This window comes from Zophobas morio, unplaced genomic scaffold (genome assembly GCF_036711695.1).
Source record: "Zophobas morio isolate AGI-343-1 ecotype UQ-CSIRO unplaced genomic scaffold, CSIRO_AGI_Zmor_V1 ptg000029l, whole genome shotgun sequence".
Taxonomy (NCBI): Eukaryota; Metazoa; Arthropoda; class Insecta; order Coleoptera; family Tenebrionidae; genus Zophobas; species Zophobas morio.
In genome coordinates this window covers 4,738,777-4,762,383 of record NW_026972134.1, presented here as the reverse complement: position 1 = coordinate 4,762,383, position 23,607 = coordinate 4,738,777, and the positions used below count along the sequence as shown (strand labels likewise).

At 31.5% G+C, this 23,607-nt stretch overlaps 1 protein-coding gene across 3 annotated transcripts in view; it reads left to right on the top strand.

The window, feature by feature from the left end:
• Positions 1-2,248: 2,248 nt before the first annotated feature.
• LOC135137532 (transient receptor potential cation channel protein painless-like) overlaps positions 2,249-23,607 on the top strand; it is a 66,909-nt gene continuing 45,550 nt past the window's right edge. The window contains exons 1-3 of one of the 3 annotated variants that reach the window (XM_064067218.1): positions 2,249-2,393; positions 2,461-2,949; positions 10,626-10,821. In XM_064067218.1, the coding sequence (XP_063923288.1) occupies positions 2,351-2,393; positions 2,461-2,949; positions 10,626-10,759 (666 nt within the window). In that variant the 5' untranslated portion in view covers positions 2,249-2,350 and the 3' untranslated portion in view covers positions 10,760-10,821. Of the gene's footprint in view, positions 2,394-2,460; positions 4,058-10,625; positions 10,822-23,607 lie in introns of those variants that run through there. The other 2 variants (XM_064067219.1, XM_064067216.1) reach the window with 2 other exon arrangements.

Here is a 23,607-nt window from a genome sequence, read left to right as displayed (position 1 = left end):
TAATAGTTGACTGTTATAGGAAATAGTCGGTATTAATGAAACAAAAATGTTGAGCAATTTTTTAGTTATATTTGGTGCTACGTCTTCTCATTCGAACACTCTTCTTTACTTAACTAGGTAGTAAGGTAGTACCGTAATGCACTCGTTTCCACGCAGAATTTTTAAAGTGATCACCAGAGTTATTCAAATCCGAAGTGATGAGGAATCGATCAGACCAATATTAAATACGACTGTGCGACGTCAGGCGATAAATTTGGCCGGCCGGCCGGCGGTGCAGTCTCATACTCTATGGCATTGCGTTCACTTTTTTATGCAACAAAATTTTGAGATGACGTTATCAATTTGAGGAGGGGAAGGGATAAACAAATATATTTTGATTAAGATTATACCATGCTTGCGATAACTTTAGAACGTCTGCAAAGGTGAGTGAGTAATAACACAAAATACATATGTTGTGTTGCATTGAAAATTGGTCAGGGTCCCGTTATTATGATACTGACCCTGTATAAGAGTAGAATTTATCAGGATGTGTAATATGTATCTTTTATACTTCTATCTTTTATATAAAAAGATCAAATGTATTTTGATAAGTTCAATCCAGATGTAGGTAAATATTGATATTCACGTGGTCAGTGGCCAAGCACTTAGAAAACATCTTACAAATTATTTTTTAAATAAAAACTGCGTTGGTAATGGTTTCTGATCGTCTTATTGAGATTTTTACTAGTGGTTAAAAAGTTAAATTTTCAGCAGTTACAACACGCAAAGCGAAAGTAGATGTCGCCACCACCGAAGGGGCACGAATTTGTAACCAAAGGTTGGCAACAGGCAAACTGACATTTGTGTTTTGGGTATTTGTCAGCTGCCTTGGTTAACGTTGGTTAATCAGTTTTTATTTATTAATTTTTTTTTTCGTACATTTCGTTTGATTTGAGTAAAAATTTACTATTGGTGTATAATTGAAGTGAAATATTCAGAGTTTTCCGCCGCATATACTTTGAGGGACAACTTTACAACTATCAAAGTCACTATATTTGACATTTTTTGGTGATTTTGCCCTTACAGACGTGACAATGGAATAGTCATTTTTACGAAAAATAGAGTTCTTTAAATTAACAATTATTTATTTATGTTTTTTTTTTGGTTTAAGCTTCGTAATTGGGTCACGACCTGTGGAGCTTATATGTTAATAGTAATATTATTATTAATAATAATAATAATGTATATGAAAATTAGGATTTACAAAACAGTAGTGTGACCGTCATTCTGTGTGTGTGAATCATGAAAAGTAAATAAAATTGAAGAGAAGTTAATTGCGACAGAAAGGAATTACAAAATTTGTTTTAAGAACCAAAAATCATCGGATTAATTAAAACGCAAAAAATACCTCAGTTACGTCAAAAAATAATGAGACGTCCTCATGATACCCAGACGTATACTGGGGAGTGAAATAGGAGGAAGAAAACGTAGGGTTACGTGAAAAACACAAGTAGAGGCAGATATAGAAACGTTAGGTTTCCGAAACTGAAGAAAATAACTAGGTATGTATTGATAGAAGGGAGTGGAAGAAGATCTAATATCAAGTCATGGGTTTACTAGACCTTTAGAATCACGCGTTTTTCGATATATCATTAGTTTTTACAAATAAAAAAGAGTCGTAGAATATAGTTGTACAATTTTTTGGAGACCATATACCAAAAATATTTTCAACTATACAGTGTTCATAATGAGTAACACATATCTTAATTTTTTATAAGAATGTCTTACGTATATTTTTCTATACGCTGATTGACCTTTTCTTAATTGTAGTTTATTTTTCAGTTATTCCAATTTTCTTAAAAATTGTTGGCAATGGTTCACAAAAAATTTCAGTAAGGTTATTTTTAAAATCTGTTCAATATTTTGCGGAGAGATGCGCGCTTTATTGTGGTATAAATAGAATTGAATTTTAATATAGAAAGTGTTTATAAAAAAAAAAGAACAAATTATAACTATTTTCAAAAGTCGATATTTTAGGATTTTCAAATAGAACAATTTATATTTTGTTACTTCATCTTACTCTTACTGCAATGGAAGAAGTTTAATTAGATAATTACATCCCCTCGCCAGCAGTTAAGCCAACCTGACAACTTTTCATGAGAAAGTGGGTTGAAGTTTTATCATTAACGTTATAATAATTATTGTAATAACCAGCCGATATATATAAAATACTATTGATACGATATCACTTATCACTTTGTGGTTTGCAAAGCGTGCAATCAGTGTGAATCAGTAAAACGTGCTGCAAAAACAACAGTCAACAATTTCTAAATTTCTCTCTAGAAGTAACACAGTGCAATTTTTAGTAAAAATGTGCGAAGAATCAGCATTCATAAATATGGAGCAAGAGCAAGGTATGTTCAGCCTATGGTGTTTTTGAAAACTTATTTTAATTGAAGATTGTCGTAACTACTTTTACAGAAAATTATAAGAAAATCGACGAAGAAAGACCTAATTTTTTTAAAATTGTTAGAAAATTAGCAATGACTTGCAATAAATACAAAATTAACTTTAAAGAAATTGAAAGACTCAAGGAAACGCGTTTTCGCCACAAAGTTGCAATACAAAAGTTACTGAAACGTTCTCCGCAAACGCTGTTTGTTGAAAACAAAAACGGAAAAACTGCTCTCGACATAACTGATGCTCAAGATCTTGAAAAATATTTTGATTTCTGTGTGGTTTTGGACAGATACGCGTTGGATTTCAGTGCTACTGACTACAAAATGCTCTTTCGGTTTAAATCACTAATAAATAGCAGAAATAGCGAAAATGACGAAGTCGCTATTGTTTCGAGAATTTCAAAACGTAAGCACTTGGAACAATTGTTAATTCACCCTCTAATCCACACTTTCATTGTTTTGAAGTGGTCTAAAATGGAGAAGTACTATTGGATGATTCTACTTTTACAAGGTTTGCTGTTTCTCGCTTTAAGCGTATGTTTTTATTCTTTATCTGATTCTTGTCAACCTAAATTCAAGATGTGTATTTTCTTTACGATATTGAATTTTGTTTTAAAATTAGGTATCGTGTTCGGACATAGATGTTGGATATTTAACAACTTAAGAATGCTAACTATGTATGAATGTGGCGAAGTTTTGCTAATGTTGACTCTTTTCGGAAGTTTTTTCTCTGCTGAATGTAGAGCATTTGCTTTTATCGAAATGTCACTTTTATTTCTATTGACTGTGGGCTACCATCCAAAAATAGCCAAGTGGTCAGTTATGCTAAAAAAAGTTTTTGAGAGTTTTACTTTACTGATGATTTTTTTCACTTTGATAATCATAGCTTTCGCTGCCGCTTTTCATGTACTTTTCAAAGACACAGAGCACAAATTTTTCACATCTATTGGAAAATCCATTTTTATCACTTCCGTCATGATAACTGGCGAATTTAACGTCGGAGAAGTTGATTTCAACTCATCAAATTTTGGAGGTTATATTCTATTTTTAATTTTTGCAATTTTTATGGCTTTGGTTATCGTAAATTTTTGGACTGGTGTGGCTGTCACGGATATAGGTACTATACAGCAAGATGCTGACGTTAACGCTTTTAAAAATGTTATAACTTTTATGGCGTTCGTTGAACGGAGGATTTACGCATATAAGATTGTACGGAAATTTTTACCTTGTTCTCTCTTATTTGTCAAAACTAAGACTGAAAAGTACGAAGTCGACTTCTATATAAACAAGAAAAATCAATTTGAGGGAAGAAAGAATTTTCCCACGAATGTAGGGCAAAATTGTTTAGAAAAAATCAAAGATTTTAATTCGAGACGCCAGAATGATTTAGATGCGAAACATATTTTGCTGAAATTAGAAGAAATGACGAAGATTCTAAATGAAGTAATGAAGACTGGAATTAGAAACGAGAACTATCTTAGAAAAAAAAATATTCACAAAAAGTAGGTGTATGAAAATGGCAAACGCAAATTTTATAATTTCATTTATGTCCTTAACATTGTACAAACTTTGTTATGTCTACCTGTAAATTCAGTTTATTAAACATTACTTGATTCGTATTGTTTTGTAATTTTTGAAAAATTTTTAGTGATTTACTTGGTTAGTTAACGTTGCCGTTGTAAGATAAAAGGTCGATTTATAAACTTGACGCTGACGTTGCTGTTCGCCGTTGACGTTGCCGTTGACTTTGAGTTTTCAACCAATCAAAATGTTAGGAGTGTTAGGTCAAAAGTTAATAACTTGTACTCTTTTTTAACAAACTTTGAGTATGATTTTATTTATCTGACAGAAACTGGCTAGACCCATATGTTAGTAGCTCAGAACTGATACCTAAGTCTTATGGTGTCTATAGAAAGGATCATAATTTTGAGGCGACTGGAAGAAGTAGAGGCTGTGAAGTTTTGTTAGCGCTTCATGAAAAATTTAATGCAACCGGTATTGATTTATCTAATTTTTGTTTTCCTGACTTAATAGCTGTTGTGGGATGTACATTATGCTGTCAGTCTCTAAAAATATGTATTTTAGTTGTCTATGTTCCACCTGATGTGTCGGTAGAGGACTTTGAATATTTTGCAGATTGCGTAGAAAATCTTTTAATTAAATATGATAAATATCTTTTGATTGGAGATTTGAATGTTCCAAATTTTCTTGGGAAAACTAATGACGCCAAGTCTAACTATGTGCATAATATGGTGTCTTTTCTGAATATTGTGCAGTCCAACACAATACTTAATTGTGATGGTCGGTTATTAGACTTAGTCTTCAGTAACTTAAGTAATTACATTGTGACACGTGAGGATAACCCAATTCTACCTGAAGACAAATACCATCCTGCACTTTACATCACGGTCAATGTTGTTGAAGGTTCATTTGTTAATTTTCCAGGGGGTTCTAATAACAAATATTACAGTTTTAGCAAAGCTAATTTTCCAGCACTTTATGAGGACTTACTTAATGTTGACTGAAGTTCTATCTATTCAATCACAGATGCTAACAATGCTTGTAACGTTTTTTACAGAATAATTAACAATGTTTTAGATAAGCACGTGCCGAGTGTGAAATATAGTAAACCTAGATTTCCCAAGTGGTATTCAGACGAATTGAAAGCTACATTAAACTTAAGGAAAAGAAGTTTAATCAATACAAATCAAATAACTTGTACAGAGAATCCTATAAACAATTTTGTGGTCTTCGACGCATTGTTAAACAATTAATTTCTAGAGATTTTAGAATCTACATTCGTAAGGCACAAAATTCATTAAGTAATGACCCAAAGCTCTTCTGGTCATATATTAAAGACAAGAGTGGTTCTACTTCAATCCCAGGTAAGTTTCATCTTAATGATGTGTATTTTGAAAAACCAAAGGATTTTGTTAATGCGTTTGCTCATCACTTCAGTTCAACTTTTAGTTCGTCTACTCCTAATCAAGTTAACTACAATACCAGTTTATTTAATGTCCACAATAATCGTAATGTCAACATAATTATTGATGAATCAGAGATATATAGAGCTATGAAAAAGCTAAAAGATTCTCGGACATCAGGTCCTGATCAAATTCCAAGCTTTATAATTAGAGATTGCTGTTCTGTTTTTAGTAAACCGCTGCTCTTTCTTTTCAAATTGATCTTAAAAACGTCTTGTTTTCCTGACATGTGGAAACTTTCTAAAATTGTTCCAATCTTCAAAAAGGGCGACTCTGGGGAGATCTACAACTATAGACCCATGTCACTACTTTGTAATTTTTCTAAGATTCTGAAGTCAATTATCTCCAGACAACTGTTTTTTCAGCTGAAATGTTTATTGACTCCTAGACAACATAGTTTCTTTACTGCAAGATCAACTTTGACTAACTTGACTTGCATCTCTGAAGAGATCGTCAGCACCTTTGAGAGCATGAGTCAACTGGATGTAATTTATCTTGATTATTCTAAGGCATTTGATACAGTTAATCATGAACTGCTACTTTTAAAGCTATCAAGACTAGGTCTACCTGAATCAATGATGAAATTTTTTGCCTCCTACTTGAGCAGGTCCATGAATTTTGTCATGATCAATGGCCATCTCTCAGACCATTATACGGTAACCTCTGGTGTTCCCCAAGGGTCCACTCTTGGACCCTTATTATTTTTTATTTTTATTAATGATATCACTAGCAGCATTAAGCATTCTAAAATTCTGATATTTGCGGATGACATAAAGTTATATCGCTAGGTCGTAAATAATGATGACTATGGGCTGCTGCAGACCTTAATGAAGTATATTATTGGTCCTATAATAATTCCCTTTTACTTAACAATGATAAGTGCAATGTTGTTACATATTCGAATAAACTGAATGTGATAATATTTGAGCACTCAATTAATAATGTTAGTCTTACAAGATGTTCGGAGATTAAAGACTTGGATGTATGGTACGATTAGCACTTTACCTTTAAAGTACACATTGATTTTCTTGTAACCAGTGCTATGAAGATGTTGGGTTTTATATTACGGATCTGCAAGGATTTTGATAACATGCAGACTTTGAAAGTTTTGTATTATTCCCTTGTTAGAACGAAGCTTGAATATTGTTCGCTGGCCTGGTTTCCATACTACAGATATCAATGCACTTTCCTTGAAAACATCCAGAGGAAATTCTTCAAGTATCTATATTTCAAGAAACTGAGACAATGGCCAGTGAGGAATTGTGCTCAAAATTTTTTGTTAGACAAATTTGCAGTGAGATCGCTAAGTTGTCGTAGGATTAATAGTGCTATTGTGTTTCTGTATACATTGTTACATGGTAAGTTAGACTGTTGCGAATTGCTAAGTAAGCTGAACTTTTATGTTCCCTGGTTGAATTGTAGACATAGGGTCACCTTGTATTGTCACACTCCACGAACTAATATATAAAGTCCTGTTTAAATTATCATATATTTACTAAGTAAATTGGAATTAAGTGGTGATATTGATATTTTCAACTGCAGCTTAAAAACTCTAAATCAAACAGTAGAGGATATATATGTGTAATTCTATTATTTAATTGTTAAGTTAAGTTGAGGGGTTTTTATTAATTTTAATATTTCCATATATGTAATTGTCCTATTAATGGAACTTTATATTCTGTTGGACAATAAATCTTATCTTATCTTATCTTATCTTATCTTATCAATCAAATTGTGGTAGTGTGCAGTACTGCCAACTTGGAGGTAAATCTCGTGAAGTAGGGGGGACATTTTTCTAGTTGACAGCACTAATTCCACGAAAATAAAACTTTGCTAGAAATAATGAGGTTCCATTAAAAATATTAAACCATTTAATGACCTGTTCACCGAAACTCTCATATTTTAAATAGCTGCCATCATTTTCTACACTGTACCTTTCTGTCAACACTTATGCATTGTTAAAGATAGTTCTCGATTATAGATACAAGGGCTTACATTTTGTCCATTTTTCTTAATATGTGTAGTGTAGTCTTCTTTTCACAATAAGAAAGGTAAAACATGTTTAAAATAGTAAATTTTTTGAGAAAAATATGGATTTTGCAATTAGGGTCCACCTCTCGGCCTGACAACGAATAAAAAACTCATCACGACTGAGATCGAAACGGATGGGTGGGGCTTCTCTTTTGCTTTTCTTTTTTAATTAATATATCCATTTAGTTTTCTTTGTATAACACGATTACTCAATAACTTGTTAATGTTAATGTTAAATGTTAATAACATGGTAATTTATCGTAGAAAAATAAGGATTTTACAATTATGCTTCGCCCCTCGGCTCACGACGAATAAAAAAAATTGGTCTAAAGAGTTTAGACAGTACTTCCCTCGCTGTTGGAAACGTGTATGTCTATTATGCATTTTAAAATAAATTGAGTATTAATTTTCGCAATTTTGTCATTATTTGGGATTGACATCTTTGTCATTTTTTTTCTGTGACTGCTATGATTGCTTATTAAAAAAAATTAAATTGGACGAAGTTGTAACTGGAGTGTATAATATGTTGCCTATGCAAAAATTGTCAGGCGTGCACAGATGAAATGAACACCCGGCATAGTTCTTGGAATTTAAAGGGGAACGCTAGACGAGAAACAAGTTTGAATTGGGCGCCATTTGTTGCCTTAAACGCAACCAGCAATTCTTCTTTATATCTAACTGACGCGCTGGGATAGACGACTACCGGACGTGGGTCATAAAAACGTCCTAAGCCGATAATGCAGAATAATGATAATTTATGACAGGCGGCCCACAATATACCTTCAGCACAGAATAATCATTTCTCGTATTCTTTTGACATATTAATTTTAATATTCGAGATAATTATTATATTATTCAAACACAATTTAGACACTGTAGAGCAAACAAGGTTTATCAAGCCCGTCTATTAGTTTATTCGCCTAAGTGTATTATTGATACAGTTTTCAAATTACACCAAAATTGAAAAATCGAAAACTTAATAATTGAAAAATTGAAACATTTTAAATGAACAAAATCGGTAAACCGAAAAATTGAAAAATCTATAAATCGAGAAATTGAACAATCTAAAAATTAAACAATTTAAAAATCGAAGAAATGGAAAACCAAAAAATCTAAACCGAGAACTTGAAAAATCGAATAATCGAGAAATCAAAACATCAAGGAAAACAAAAAAATTAACGGAAAATCTAGAACTTAAAAATTGAAAAATTTAAATACCTATCGAAAAATTGAAAGACCGAGAAATCGAAAAATGGAAGGAAAATTGAAAAATCGAAAAAGTGAAAAAATTCAAAATTGAAAAATGGAAAGAAAATTGAAGAATCGGAAAAGTGAACAAATCCAAAACTGAAATATTGAAAAATTCAGAAATCGAAAAATTGAAAAATCACAATTGAAGAAAGAATTGAAAAATCAAGAAATTTAGAAACGTCAAAAATTGAAAACTGAAAAATAAAAAAAATTAAAAAACTGAAACATCGGAAAATTGAGAAATCGAAAAATGAAGAAATTCTAGAAACCGAAAATAGAAGAATCGAGAAATGGAAGAATCGATAAATTGTAAAATCCCAATAGTAATATGTCGAAAAATTGAGAAATCGAAATCGAGCAAAAGTGAAGTATCGTAAAGTTAATAAATTGAAAAACTGAAAATTTTTGAAAAAAAAAAATCGTATCAAAAACTAAAAATTCAAAAAATCGAGAAATTGAACAATCAAAAAATCAAAACATTGAAATCCCAGTAAGTTGATAAATAGGAAAATTTAAAAAACAAAAATTTTAAAAATCCAAGAATTGAACAACAAAAAAAATTTAAGCCTGAAAACTCAGAAAATCGAATAATCAAAACACCAAAGAAAACAAAAAATCTAAAATTAAAAATTCGACAAATTGAAAAATAATGGAACTGAAAAATCGAAAAGTCGAGAGAGTGAGAAATCTAAAAACCTAAAACTTTAAAAACTGAAAAATTAAAATATCGAAAAATTTAAAAACCGAGAAAACACAATATCAAAAATTTGAAAAATTGAAGAAACGAAATATTGCAAAATTCCAAAGCTGAAATATTGAAAAACCTAAAATGGAAGAAAAATTAAAGAATCGAAACAGTGAAAAAATCCCAAACTGAAACATTGAAAAATTGAGAAATGGAGAAATGGAAAAATCAAAAAAATTGGTCTAAAGAGTTTAGACATTACTTCCCTCGCTATAAACGTGACGACTGCATGCCTATTATGTTTTTTTTTCACATTAGATTTCAAAGCATTTGGTTTGTAGTTCCTGATAAAATCAATAAAATAAATTTGCGCATTCATTAAATTTTTTGAGTCACCCTGTATATCCGAATCCAAAAAATATGAATGGAATGATAAATTAGAAGAAGAGACTCATCATATTTTGTACATTTTAAATAAAATTATATGGCAAACTTTTGAGCTGACGTCATCAATTTTTTGGAGAAGATAACCAAATATATTTTGACTAAAAATTTATTATGCTCTTTACAACCTTAAAACATTTGCAAGATTTCAAAGCATTGGGTTCTGTAGTTCCTGATTAACTCAATAAAATAAATTTACTCATTCATTAATTTTTGGGGTCATCCTGTATATGCAAATCCAAAAAATATGAATGGAATGATAAATCACAAGAAGAGACTCATCATATTTTATACAATTTAGATAGGATTTATTCAGCAAGATTTTGGGATGGCGTCATCCATTTTTTGGGAGAGATGAGCAAATATATTTTGATCAAAAATTTACCATGCTTATGATAAATTTAAAACATTTCCAAGATTTCAAAGCATTCGGTTTTGTAGTTCCTGATTAAATTAATAAAATAAGTTTGCGCATTCATTAAATTTTTTGAGTCACCCTATGTATCCGAATCCAAAAAATATGAATGGGATGATAAATTACAAGAGGAGACTCATCATATTTTGTACATTTTAGATAGGATTTATTCAGCAAAATTTTGGGATTACGTCATCAATTTTTTAGAGGGGATAAGTAAATATATTGTGATTAAAACGGTCCTGGTTTAATAACAAAAAAATATTGTTCGTCTATGAGACAAGCTCGTCTTAGACAAAGTATTCACAAAAAAATATGTCGTAAAAAAATGTACGTATGCTGGTCCCGACTGCGATTATTGTTTAAATATTTTTTAGAAAATCCTGTCATGGATGTAGAAACACTTGTGACAGCCAAAGAGGTTTTTTTGAGAAAATTATCTTTGAATTTAGACCAAATTGAAATAGACACTAGGCAACAGGAATATTTGGGCAAAAGAAAGAGAAATTAGGGTTACGGCTTCAAATTTTGGACGTATTTACAAACATAGACCGACTACAGCAATAGCGAAAACTGTGGAGTCTCTATTGTACAGTACATTTAGAGGTAATAGTCATACATACTATGGACAACAAAGTGAGGAAAAAGCTGTCAAGTGTTTTGAAATAAATAAAAATATAAAAACTGAACGGTGTGGCTTGTTTATTTCAAAACAATTTCCTTACTTGGCTGCTAGTCCAGACAGGGTTCTAGGGGATAGGAGTGCATTAGTCGAAATTAAATGCCCTTCAAAATCACAAGATTTGTCTCGCGAAGAAGCGGTTAGAAAAAAAATAATCAAATTTTGTACATTGACAGACAGAGAATTGAAACTAAAAAAAAATCATGATTACTACTTTCAAGTCCAGGGACAAATGCTTGTTACGGGTATTTCACAAGTTTATTTTGTTATGTGGCACCCAAAGGAATAAATATAGAAAACATTTATAAAGACGAAGAAACATGTAAAAAGATGGCAGATAAACTTGGCAGATTTTACTTTGGCGCATTATTGCCCGAAATAATTGATTCAAGAAGAAAGAGGAACCTGCCTTTGGGAGAGATATTTTTTAAATAAATAAAATTTGTTTCTTTTTTTATGTACTTTGATAATTTATTAGGAGTACATTTTTCATCACCAAGACTTGCATGTTTTTATTATAAATATATTTTGAAAATGATCTCTCGGCAAATGAAAACATATACGAGCACTTTTTTCGAGTAAACAATGAAGGGAGAAGTTACTGGGCGTAGGGCTTTTTTAAAACTTTCTGGGATAAGTAGTAGATACACTTAGCTACTTATACGTTTTAAACAAAAGTTGTATTTTATATATTTTTTATTATTATTATAAATATGTTTATTAGTTTTATTAATTAACAAAGCAAAATATATAATAACAATAATGTTACAATGAATTTTTAGTAATCATGTGTATTGAATTCAGGATCCTGAATGGAGTAAAAATATTATATTATAGTTCCCCAGTTTTAATTCGGTTTTATGATAGTAACTCATTGCGTAAAAGTTAATTTCCTTAACAATAGATTACTACGGCCGGTCCTGGCGGCTTCTTATAAAACTGAGTTCCTTGCCATAAATTAGAAAAATCAGCCGACAACGCTAACAATCAGCTTATGGTAGAACAGGCGATAAGGGTTTACCTGGAAAGTCGCTTCCGTAAATTTTAGTGGCGCTCCTATCGGCAAAGTACTGAACCAACTGCTCAAATTCTGTCGAATTGATACCCATTTTTTTTTCAATAATTGTTAGTTTTTGTTAAAAACTCTGCTAACCAATAGATCATTAATTTTCCTCTGATATTCCTGTTAAAATTATTCGACGTATTTTGCATTCATTTGTGGTATATTTTGATTTTAATATAAACATTATTATTTAAACAAATTGTACCACTACCAAACATTTAATGACTCTGTGCCCTGTAAAAAGTGATGTTTTCTCCATGTGCGAATTTTCAAGCGATTCTATGATGGTTATGACTCAAAAAACTTGAAAAGAAAACATACAATACAACAAATTTTACGATATTTCTCAGCCATATTTTTTTAATTGATTGAACTGGTCTCTACGCTCTAGAATATGAAAAAAGCTGCAGTTTGATGTAGATACATCTATATTAATATCATTTGTTAACTTGTAGACGTGACGGTGAAACACAAACTAAACTAAAACATGTTTTCTACGAATTGCAATAACCAGATGATAATGCCGACGGTCTAGACTTGCTTATTGCTCTGACTTCCGTTTATTGAATAAAACATTACATTTTATTTCGGTTTTGGACGCTGTAATTCACATTTGGTTAATTATAACTTGTCTAGATCTAGGAGAGCATCTCGTAGCCTCCCCCTAGCTACGGCCTTATGAAATATTGAGAAAATTTGGAAGTACCAAATTGACCAATGGACTCCATTACTGTACGTCCTTGGGTTATCCTCGATAAGAAAAACAACTTGAAAGTATTTATGTTTATACATCGGAGGAATGTCACGTGGAAATTAGTTTGATTCGAATGAGTTCGTCCTTTCAAAACAGAGGATCAAAAAAATTAATTAGTAATTAACTAATCGACAAAATGTTCTGAATATCATTATTATAATTTTTATTAAATAAAGACGTTTGTATTTTCACATTTTCGGGAAAATGAGGTGACTCGTTCTTAATTCGATCAATAAAAAATATGAATGCTATAATGAATCACAAGTAAAAACTCATCATATTTTGCACATTTTAGGTAAAATTTATTTGGCAAAATTTTGAGATAACTTCATCAATTTTTTGGGGAAAATAAACAGATTTATTTTGATTAACAATTCACCATGCTTAGAATGACTTTAAAATGTCTGCAAGATTTCAAAATATTCAGTTTTGCAATTCTTGATTTAATCAATAAAATAAATTGACTCAGTCATTAATTTTTTTCAGGCACCCCGCGTAAGAAAATCTTAAAAATATTAATGCAGTGATAAATCACAAGTATAGACACATCATTTTTTACACATTTCAGATACCACATTTTTTTCAGCAAAATTTTGGAGTGGCGTCATCAATTTTTTTTTGCGTTAGGCTTAATCAATCAGTTCACCTCTACATTAAATAATTTTAAAGAATTTCATAATCTTTCTCAAAATAATAATACATATAAAAAATATGCAACAACATACATTGGACTTAGTTTTTTCTAACATTGGTTGTCTAGTTGAGTTTTCCGAACCAGTCCTTGTTGACCAAGACGCTCATCATCCTACTCTTTCCATATGTGTAAATTTCAATATCAAATCATACAAGTTTATTCCTATGAACAGTCACAGCGATCAATTTAACTTTAGAAAGGCCAACTTTCCTTTGTTATACGAGATGCTATTATCAACTAATTGGGACTTTTTAGATCAAAATATTAGTGTCAATGTCAATGAAGCATGTTCCCTCTTCTATACTAAACTACAATTAATTTTTAATAAAACAGTTCCTAAGTACCGTAAACAAGGTCGTAATAATCAGTATCCTCCGTGGTTTGATAAAGAAATAATTAACTCCATTCGAAGTAAATTTAATATGCTGAAATTCTATAGAAGACATAAAATTGAAAAATATCACAGTTTGTATACCGTTCTCGCTGTAAGAACTTAATTAAAGCCTCCTATATAAAATACCTACATCAAATTGAAAATGATGAGTTTTTGGTTATTTGTAGGTACATAAAAAAGCAGGTCACACCAGAATTCCTGGCGTGATGCATTACAACAATGTTGAGTTTTCTTCTCCTGATGAAATAGTGGACGCGTTCAGTGATTCCTTCAGTGAAGTTTATATTCAGTCAAAACCTTGTAATTCATCAACCACTGACAATAAAGTTGCTGTGCAACTGTTTGTAAGTGTAACCTCCATCCTCCATATCTGAAGATGACGTATTGGTGGCGTTAAAAAAGTCAAAGGAGGATTCTTTTACGACTGGGCCTGATGGTATTCCCAGCTTTTTAGTAAAATATTGCGCATTAATCTTTGCTCAGCCTCTACAAAAACTCTTTAATTTAATATTGAAACAAAATAAAATTCCAGATATTTGGAAAAAAGCATGCATTTGTCCCATTTTCAAGTCAGGGGATACAAGTGATGTAATGAACTATCGACCGATTAGTATTTTATGTAATTTTGCAAAAATCTTTGAATCGATCATGTATAGGCAGATTTACTCTTCAGTGAAAGGTTTTATATCGCAAGATCAACATGGCTTTATGCAAAAAAGATCTACAATAACAAATCTGGCGTGTTTCACACAATATACTTCTGAAGCAATGGACAAAAAAAGCCAAGTGGATACAGTTTATACAGATTTTCGAAAAGCTTTCGATCAAATTGATCATTTCATTTTGTTAAACAACCTTCAAGGGTTCGGCTATTCAGGTTCATTACTCCGATTGTTTTTATCATATATCACTGAAAGGAGTCAAGTCGTAAGATATCGAAATTTTTGTTCTAAGGTGTTCACTTCTACATCTGGCGTGCCACAGGGTTCAAATTTGGGACCACTGTTATTTCTTCTATTTATTAATGATATTGTTCAAAATATTTCTTGTGAGAAACTTCTGTTTGCGGATGACCTCAGGTTATTTAAGGAAATAAATTCTGTCGAAGATTGTAAAATTCTTCAATATAATGTGAACGCTGTCATTAGTTGGTGTAAAGATAATCGTTTAACACTAAATAGAGACACGTGCTATTTTCTTTCATATTTATGTTTATGTTTACTTTATTTACGGAAAACTCCATTTAAAAAAAATATATATATATAAACAAGGTAAACTAACAAAAGTAAATAAGCATTTCCTACCATTACTACAAATACAAAATAATATAAAGAAGTAATAAAAACTATCAAACTGAATATAACAAAAAAGCTAAGCTAAAATAAAATAAAATAAAACTATAACTTATTATAATATAATGAAATCTGAGACCTAAACCGAGCTTTCGACAATTCAAAAACAGAAATTTCAGATCGATTTGAATATTCGTTAGCAGCTTTCATCATTCTTTTTAGCGGATGGTAATGGGCCAGAGTTGTACTTGACGTTGGAACCCTAAAAATGTTTTTACTGCGTGTGATCCGGCTACTTATTACAGGCAACAAGAAGGATAATTTTCCTAACAAATATGGTTGATCAATATGCCCATTGATAATGCCGTGAAGAAAGCAGGCATCAGCAATCAATCTTCGTCTAAATAATGACTGAATATCTAGTTCATTATCCAGTTGTAACTACCCTTAACATGTCGATGCCCATATTTGAATTCAATAGTGCGAAGAAATTTGTTTTGGACTTTTTCTAACCTTTCAGAGTCTACCTTATAAATCGGGGACCATACAGGAGAACAATAATCAAAATTCGACCGAACAAGTGAACAATAAAGAGATTTCAATGCTGAGGGTGAAAGATCGCTAGAATGACGCCAAATAAATCCCCACATGTTTAAAGCTTTTTTAATAACAAAAGAGTAATGATTTTTAAACGAAAGGGACGTGTCAAAAATCACTCCTAAATCCTTAATTTCTGAGACACGTGAAACACTATGGTTTTCTAAATGGTAATCATAAATAGTGTGTGTTTTCGTTGTAAAAAATGAAATTACCTGACATTTATTAATATTCAGAAGCAACCAGTTTTTGTCGCACCAGTCAAATAGTACATTAAGGTCCATCTGAAGTTGTTCAGCATCTTGAACCGAATTTACAGATTTAAATAATTTTAAGTCATCTGCATACAACAAATAATTAGAATAACGGAAGCCACAAGTCAAATCATTTATAAATAACAAAAAAAGAACAGGTCCACAGTGTGTGCCTTGAGGAACACCAGATGTGACGCAAAAAGGAATCGAATTATAATTCCCAATGCGAACTTGTTGAGATCTGCCAATCAAAAATGAAGATAACCACCGAACCGTTTTGTCACTGAAGCCTAATCTGTGTAATTTCATGATAAGTAAACGATGATTCACACGATCAAAAGCTTTCTCGAAGTCCGTATACACAGAGTCAACTTGAAACCGATTAGCGAGTGCTTCATTTAGGAACGTCTGATATTCAATAAGATTGGACAATGTTGATCTACCAGGGCAAAAACCATGTTGTTTATAAGAAATTACCGACCCGGATGCCCATTGCAACTGATGGGTAGTTACAATAGAATCAAGCATCTTAGGAATAACAGATTGATTACAGACACCTCTGTAGTTGTTGATTTTATCTCGCTGTCCCGATTTAAATATAGGCGCAATATAACTTCTTTTCCACAGTTTCGGAAAAACACCTTCATTTAACGAACTTTTGAATAGAGTGAACAAAGGTCTACACAATGTATATGTTACAGCTAATATCCGAAATCCGTTATTATGCATAATAACTAGATATTTTAGGAATTATGCGTAATAACTAAACTTGTCAGTTATTATGCATAATAACCGGAAAGATTAGGAATTATGCGTAATAACTGAAATTTTTAGTTATTATGCATAATAACGGAAACGTTTAGGCAATACTGATAATAACTAATAGAGGAACAGGAATTATGCATAATATTTTCAAAAAAGCTACCCACCCTGCCTCCCTTTCCTCTACATATCACATGTACAGTTGATTTAAAAAAAAAATTGGTCTAAAAAGTTTAGACAGTACTTCCCTCGCTGTCGGAAACGTGACGACTGCATGCCTATTATGTTTTTTTCGTATTACATTTTGGTAGCGGGACATTTTAAAATAAAAATTGAGTAAGTATTAATTTTTTCAATTTTATCATTATTTGCCATTGACATCTTTGTCATTTTTTTGTGATTCCTATGATTGCTTATTAAAAACGAAGTCGTCTCTGGGGTGTATAATATGTCGCCTATGCAAAAATTGTCAGGCGTGAACATATAAAAGGAACATCCTGTATAGTACTTGTAATTTAAGACAAATAGCCATAACACTTATCAACCTGTAGACGTGACGGTGAAACATAAACTAAACTAAAAGATGTTTTCCACGAATTGGAATAACCGGATGACAATGCCGACGGACCAGACTTTTTTATTGCTCTGATTTCCGTTTATTGAATAAAACACTACATTTTATTCGGTTTTTTGGATGCTGTAATTCACATTTGGTTAATTATAACTTGTCTAGATCTAGGGGAGCATCCCCTAACCTCCCCCTAGCTACGGCCTTGTCTAGGGGTTAGAGAAAATTTGAAAGTAACAAATTGCCCAATGGACTCCATTACTGAACGTCCTTAGGTTATCCTTGATAAGAAAAACAACTTGAAAGTGTTTATGTTTATGCATCGAAAAAATGTCACGTAGAAATTAGTTTGATTTGAATGAGTTCGTCTCCTCAAAACAGAGGATGAAAACAATTATCTAGTAAGCTACAATCGACATAATTTTGGGTAGAATTTATTCGGCAAAATTTTGAGATAACGTCATCAATTTTGTGGGGGAATTAAACAGATTTATTTTGATTAATAATTTGCCAAGTATGTAGTATTTCAAAGTATTCAGTTTTGTGATTCTTGATTTAATCCATAAAATTAATTAACTGAGACACCCCGTATAAGCAAATCTAAAAAATATTAATGCAGTGATAAATCACAAGTATAGTCATCATTCTTTACACATTTAGGATAGGATTTGTTCGGTAAAATTTTACGGTGACGTCATCAATTTTAGAAAGCAAATATATTTTGATTAAAAATCTTACCATACTTATGATAAATTTTAAACATCTCCAAAATTTCAAAATGATCGGTTTAATTAATAAAATAAATTCACGCACTCATTAATTTTTTAGATTCACCTTGTATATGCAAATCCAAAAAATATGAATGGAATGATAAATCACAAATACAGACTCATCATATTTTGCACATTTGAAATAGGATTTATTCAGCAAAATTTTCAGGTGACGTCATAAATTTTTTAGGGGGAGGAGCAAATACATTTTGACTAAAAATTTACAATGCCTATGATAACTTTAAAATATCTTCAAGATTTTAAGGTATTCTGTTTTGTAGTTCCTGATTAAATCAATAAAATAAATTCACGCATTCATTAATTTTTTGAGTCACCCTGTCTATGCAAATCAAAAAAATATGAATGGAATGATAAATCACAAGTACAGACTCTTCATAGTTTGTACATTTTAGATAGGATTTATTTGGCAAACTTTTGAGCTGACGTCATCAATTTTTTGGAGGGGATAAGTAAATATATTTTGACTAAAAATTTACCATGCTTATCATAACTGTAAACCACCTGCAAGATTTCAAAGCATTCGGTTTTGCAGATTTAAAATTTAATTGCAAAATGTTGCTTTATAATTTAGATTTTTTTTCCAAAAATCTGGACGTTTCGGGTAAAAACTCAATTCGGAGTCGTAAACTACATGTGTAGGACTATGTTATTTTATACAATTTAAAACCCATTTACTGAAAGTTTCAGTTATTACGCATAATTCCTAATCTTTCCGGTTATTATGCATAATAACTGACAAGTTTAGTTATTACGCATAATTCCTAAAGTGTCTAGTTATTATGCATAATAACGTATTTCGGATATTAGCTGTAACATATATATACAATTTTTAAGGACTATACTCGGAACGCCATCTGGACCCGAACTACAAGACGACTTCAAGTTAGAAATATGCGTAAAAACATCAAGGAGATTAATAGTTAGACCGGCTTCATTAACTTGACTAACAGAATAAAAATCACAATTAAAGTTACGGTTATCATCCACAATATAAACTGAAGAAAAATATTCAGCAAACAAACTCGCAATTTCATAACCCCCTTTTGCTGAACGCTGATCCAGAGACATTTCTTTTGGGAAAGTACTAGCATTACTTTTCTTGTCACGAATAAATTTCCAAAAAAATTTAGGGTTATTAAAAATACTAGCATTAACGTTGGAAATGTATAACTCATAGAGTTGTTTGCTAAGTTCCTTACACTGCGATCTTAACAATTTAAAATACAGATAATCTTCAAATTTGCCGGATTCTTTATATTTAGAATGTGCTGATCTTTTCTTTCTACAAAGATCCTTAAGCTCCTTATTAAACCAAATAAGATAATTCTGGGCATTATGCTTTACCGTTTTATATGGGATATATTTTTCAAAACCAACAAATAGAATGTCGTAGAAGATTGACACTTTCTCATCAAGATTACTACTAGTCCATAAAAAATCCCAACAAATTGAAGCAAAATATCCATTCAAGAGGTTATAATCGCCCTTTGCAAAATCATAAATACAATATTCGAAGCGTAATGATGGTGTAACACTGGTGGACATCTGCCATGAACAAGGAGTATGATGAATGCTTTGTACAAATATAGGATCTAGCGCAGGCGAAACTTGTATATCAACCACATTTGAAAATATTAGATCCAAAAAAACGTTTCGACTGTTAGGAATCATGTTAATTTGTTTAAGGTTCAAAAGCGCAGAAGTTGAGCTTATAGCATCGCAATATTCCTGCTGACTAACTGAAGAACAGCTAACATCATCTCTGTTCCAGATAAGATCGGGGAGATTAAAATCTCCGGCGATTATGTAGGATGAATTGGGGAAACGATCAAAGATTGACTCCAGATCACTGCAATATTCCTCATAAATGGAAAGTGGTGATGCAGGAGGAATATATACCCCACCCACAATCAAATCTATATCGTTATAAGTTAAACGAACAAAAATACTTTCAACAGAATGCCCGGATAGTATAATTTGAGATTTAAAAAATTTGTTAATGGCAATCAACACCCCACCACCACGTAATTTACCTGTAAAATGAACATTGCGATCCGCACGAAAGATGTTGTAATTATTTAAACACAACTCGTTATTACCAATACTACTACATAACCACGATTCTGAAATAATGATAACGTCATAGACTGACAAATTAACTTTCGAAGAAAAATCCTTTATCTTAGACCTAAGACCGCCAACGTTCTGGTAATAGAAATTTATTACTTTTTTGGAAAAGTGGTTCGGGAAGTGCCTTTTTTAACGATGAAGGCTTGATTATTTTTATATTGAAGACCTATATCCGCTTCACCATTAGACAACCTTTTCTTAAACTCATCTCGTACATTGTTGTTAAAATCGCGTTGAAATCTCGTTAAATCAGGACGAAAATGATTGTTACGATTACTATTAGCCTTGTTTGATCTAAGAATATTTTTAGCATCGATTTCGGATTCACAAACAATCTTTAAAGGTCTGGCACTGTTAGGTCTAAACGAACCAATGCGAACAACTTTTTTAGGATTTGGGAATGATCCTAGAGGAGACAAGATCGTGGAGACCTGTTGCAGATCATCCTCAATTTTTTGAGCAACAGAGGACGCCATTGATTCTGGTACATTATATAATAAAACATTTGAACTACGCAATTTACGGTCTTCAATCTCCGCTGCTATTGAGTTGAAATCAAGATCACAGTGATTAATATTTGATACCGGATGTGATGTTTTAAATGCAGCCCACTCCTCCTGAATTAAGCTTACCTTGTTTTCCACAGTTATAAGTCTATCATTAATACTTTTTAAAGAATTGTCAATATATTGTTTAAGATCTTGTTGCAAAATACTTAACTGTTTTTTCATGATTTCCTCGATTTTATCAGTTATAACTGAAGTGCAAGTTGGAGAACATTTAGGGCATAACCATGGTGATTGATTGCTAATTATTTCAGCAATCTCAGATTCGTTTAATTTCAAACATCTAATGTGCCCGTACTTTTTGCATGACCCACATTTTAGGGATGGAGTTGTAGGTGTTACGGCACCCTCACAAAATAAACAAACAACGCCCATATTGGAGAAAATAAGAAACCGGGATACAACTTTTAATAATAATAACTAAAAGAAAAGAAAAAAGAGGTTTAAGAGTAGGTATTAATTTACAAAACTAGTGCAACAATTTCTATTGAAACGTCAACAAAACAAAACCACAAAATCTATCCCACAGCGGCGCCCTCACAGCACATCACACTCGAACTAACTGTGGCGCTCACTGGAACGTGGACAATAAAGAAACTATCGTATGTAAACAAAGCAAAATTCAGAAAATAAAATTAGGAGTTATGTATGTCTGTTAACAGCTCACTAATTGACTGTTACGCCAAAAGAAGCATCATACACAAATGAGTAAAAAGTGATACAACTTACATGCAAACGAAGATCAAAAATGGCGAAATGATTAATAATAATGAGAACACCTGTCACACCTTGTAACTTCTATCTCTCTAATATCCATATTCAAAAAAACAAAAATAATAGAAGAATAACTTTTTTTGAACATATAACGACTAATATTTCACAAGTCTATAAGATATACGGTTTTGTTTATAGAAATTGTAGCGATTTTTGTAACGTTCATACTTTATGCAGCTATATTTTACTTTGGTAAGATCACGCTTAGAATACGGAGCTCTTATATGGTATCCAATATATGATGTCCATATTAATAATTTAGAGTTAGTACAGCGCAAATTCCTCAAATTTTTATGTTTCGGTTTAGACAGATTCTATCCGGAAAGAGGATTTAGTCATTTAGATTTGTTAACTAGATTTAATTTTGTTTCGTTAAAAACAAGACGAAGTGTTACTGTCGTCAAGATTTTGTTCAATATGCTGAATAATAAAGTTGATGTGCCCCAGTTGCTTATTAAACTCAAATTTACAGTACCAAGAATCAACTCCCAACAGCGTACTATATTTTATTGTTCAGCGAATAGAACCAATGTTTTACGCAAATCTCCAGTTAATTTAATGTGTGACTTATGTAATGGGATAGCGGGAGTTTATGACATAAATATTAATTCTTTTAAAATGTTGCAGAATTGTATATTGGAAGTTTATGCTATTAATTAAATGATTATTTAGTTTAATTAAATTTTTCAGTTACAACATCATGTAAGTAATGTTCCAGTTTTAATTACATCGTTCCCTGTAATTGGGTGTATATTAGCCTGTTGGGAATAAAGTGTTTATTTATTTTTGAGATGACGTCATCAATTTTTTAGGGGAGATGAGCAAATACATTTTGACTAAAAATTTAATATGCCTATGATAACTTTAAAACATCTTCAGGATTTCAAATCATTTCGTTTTGTAGTTCCTGATCAAATCAATAAAATAAATTCACGCATTCATTAAATTTGTTGAGTCACCCTGTATATGCGAATTAAAAAAATATGAATGGAATGATAAATCACAAGTACAGACTCATCATATCTTGCACATGTTAGATAGGATTTATTCAGCAAAATTTTGCGGTGACGTCATCAATTCTTAGTGGGGGATGAGCAAATATATTTTGATGAAAGATTTACATGCATATCATAACTTTAAAATATCTCCAAGATTTCAAAGCATTTAGTTTTGTAGTTTCTGATTTAATCAATAAAATACATTGACGCATTCATTAATTTTTTTGAGTCAACCTGTATATGGAAATCTAAAAAATATGAATGGAGTGATAAATCACAAGTACCGACTCATCATATTTTGCACAGTTTAGATAGGATTTATTCGGCATTTCGAGCTGACATCATTAATGTTTTGGAGGGGATAAGGAAATATATTTTGACTAAACATTTATTATGCTCTTTATAACCTTAAAACATCTGCAAAATTTCAAAGCATTTGGTTCTGTAGTTCCTGATTAAATCAATAAAATACATTTACGCATTCATTAATTTTTTGGGTCACCCTGTATATGCAAATCCAAAAAATATGAATGCAGTGATAAATCACAACTACAGACTCATCATATTGTGTACAGATTAGATAGGATTTACTGGGCAAACTTTCGAGCTGACGTCATCAAGTTTTTGGAGGGGATAAGCAAATATATTTTGACTAAACATTTATTATGCTTAAAACATCTGCAAGATTTCAAAGCATTCGGTTTTGTAGTTCTTGATTAACTCAATAAAATAAATTCACGCATTCATTAATTTTTTTGAGTCACCCGATACCCAGACGTATACTGGAGAATGAAATAGTAGGAAGAAAACGTAGGGTTAAGTGAAAAACACAAGTAGAGGAAGATATAGAAACGTTAGGTTTCCGAAACTGAAGAAAAAAAAACTGTTGATAGAAGGGAGTGGAAGAAGATTTGATATCAAGTTATGGGTTTACTAGACCTTTAGTGAGTTACTAAGCCCGCGCTTCTCGATATCTCATTAGTTTTTACAAATAAAAAAAAGTTGTACAATATAGTACAATTTTTTGATGACCAAAAATA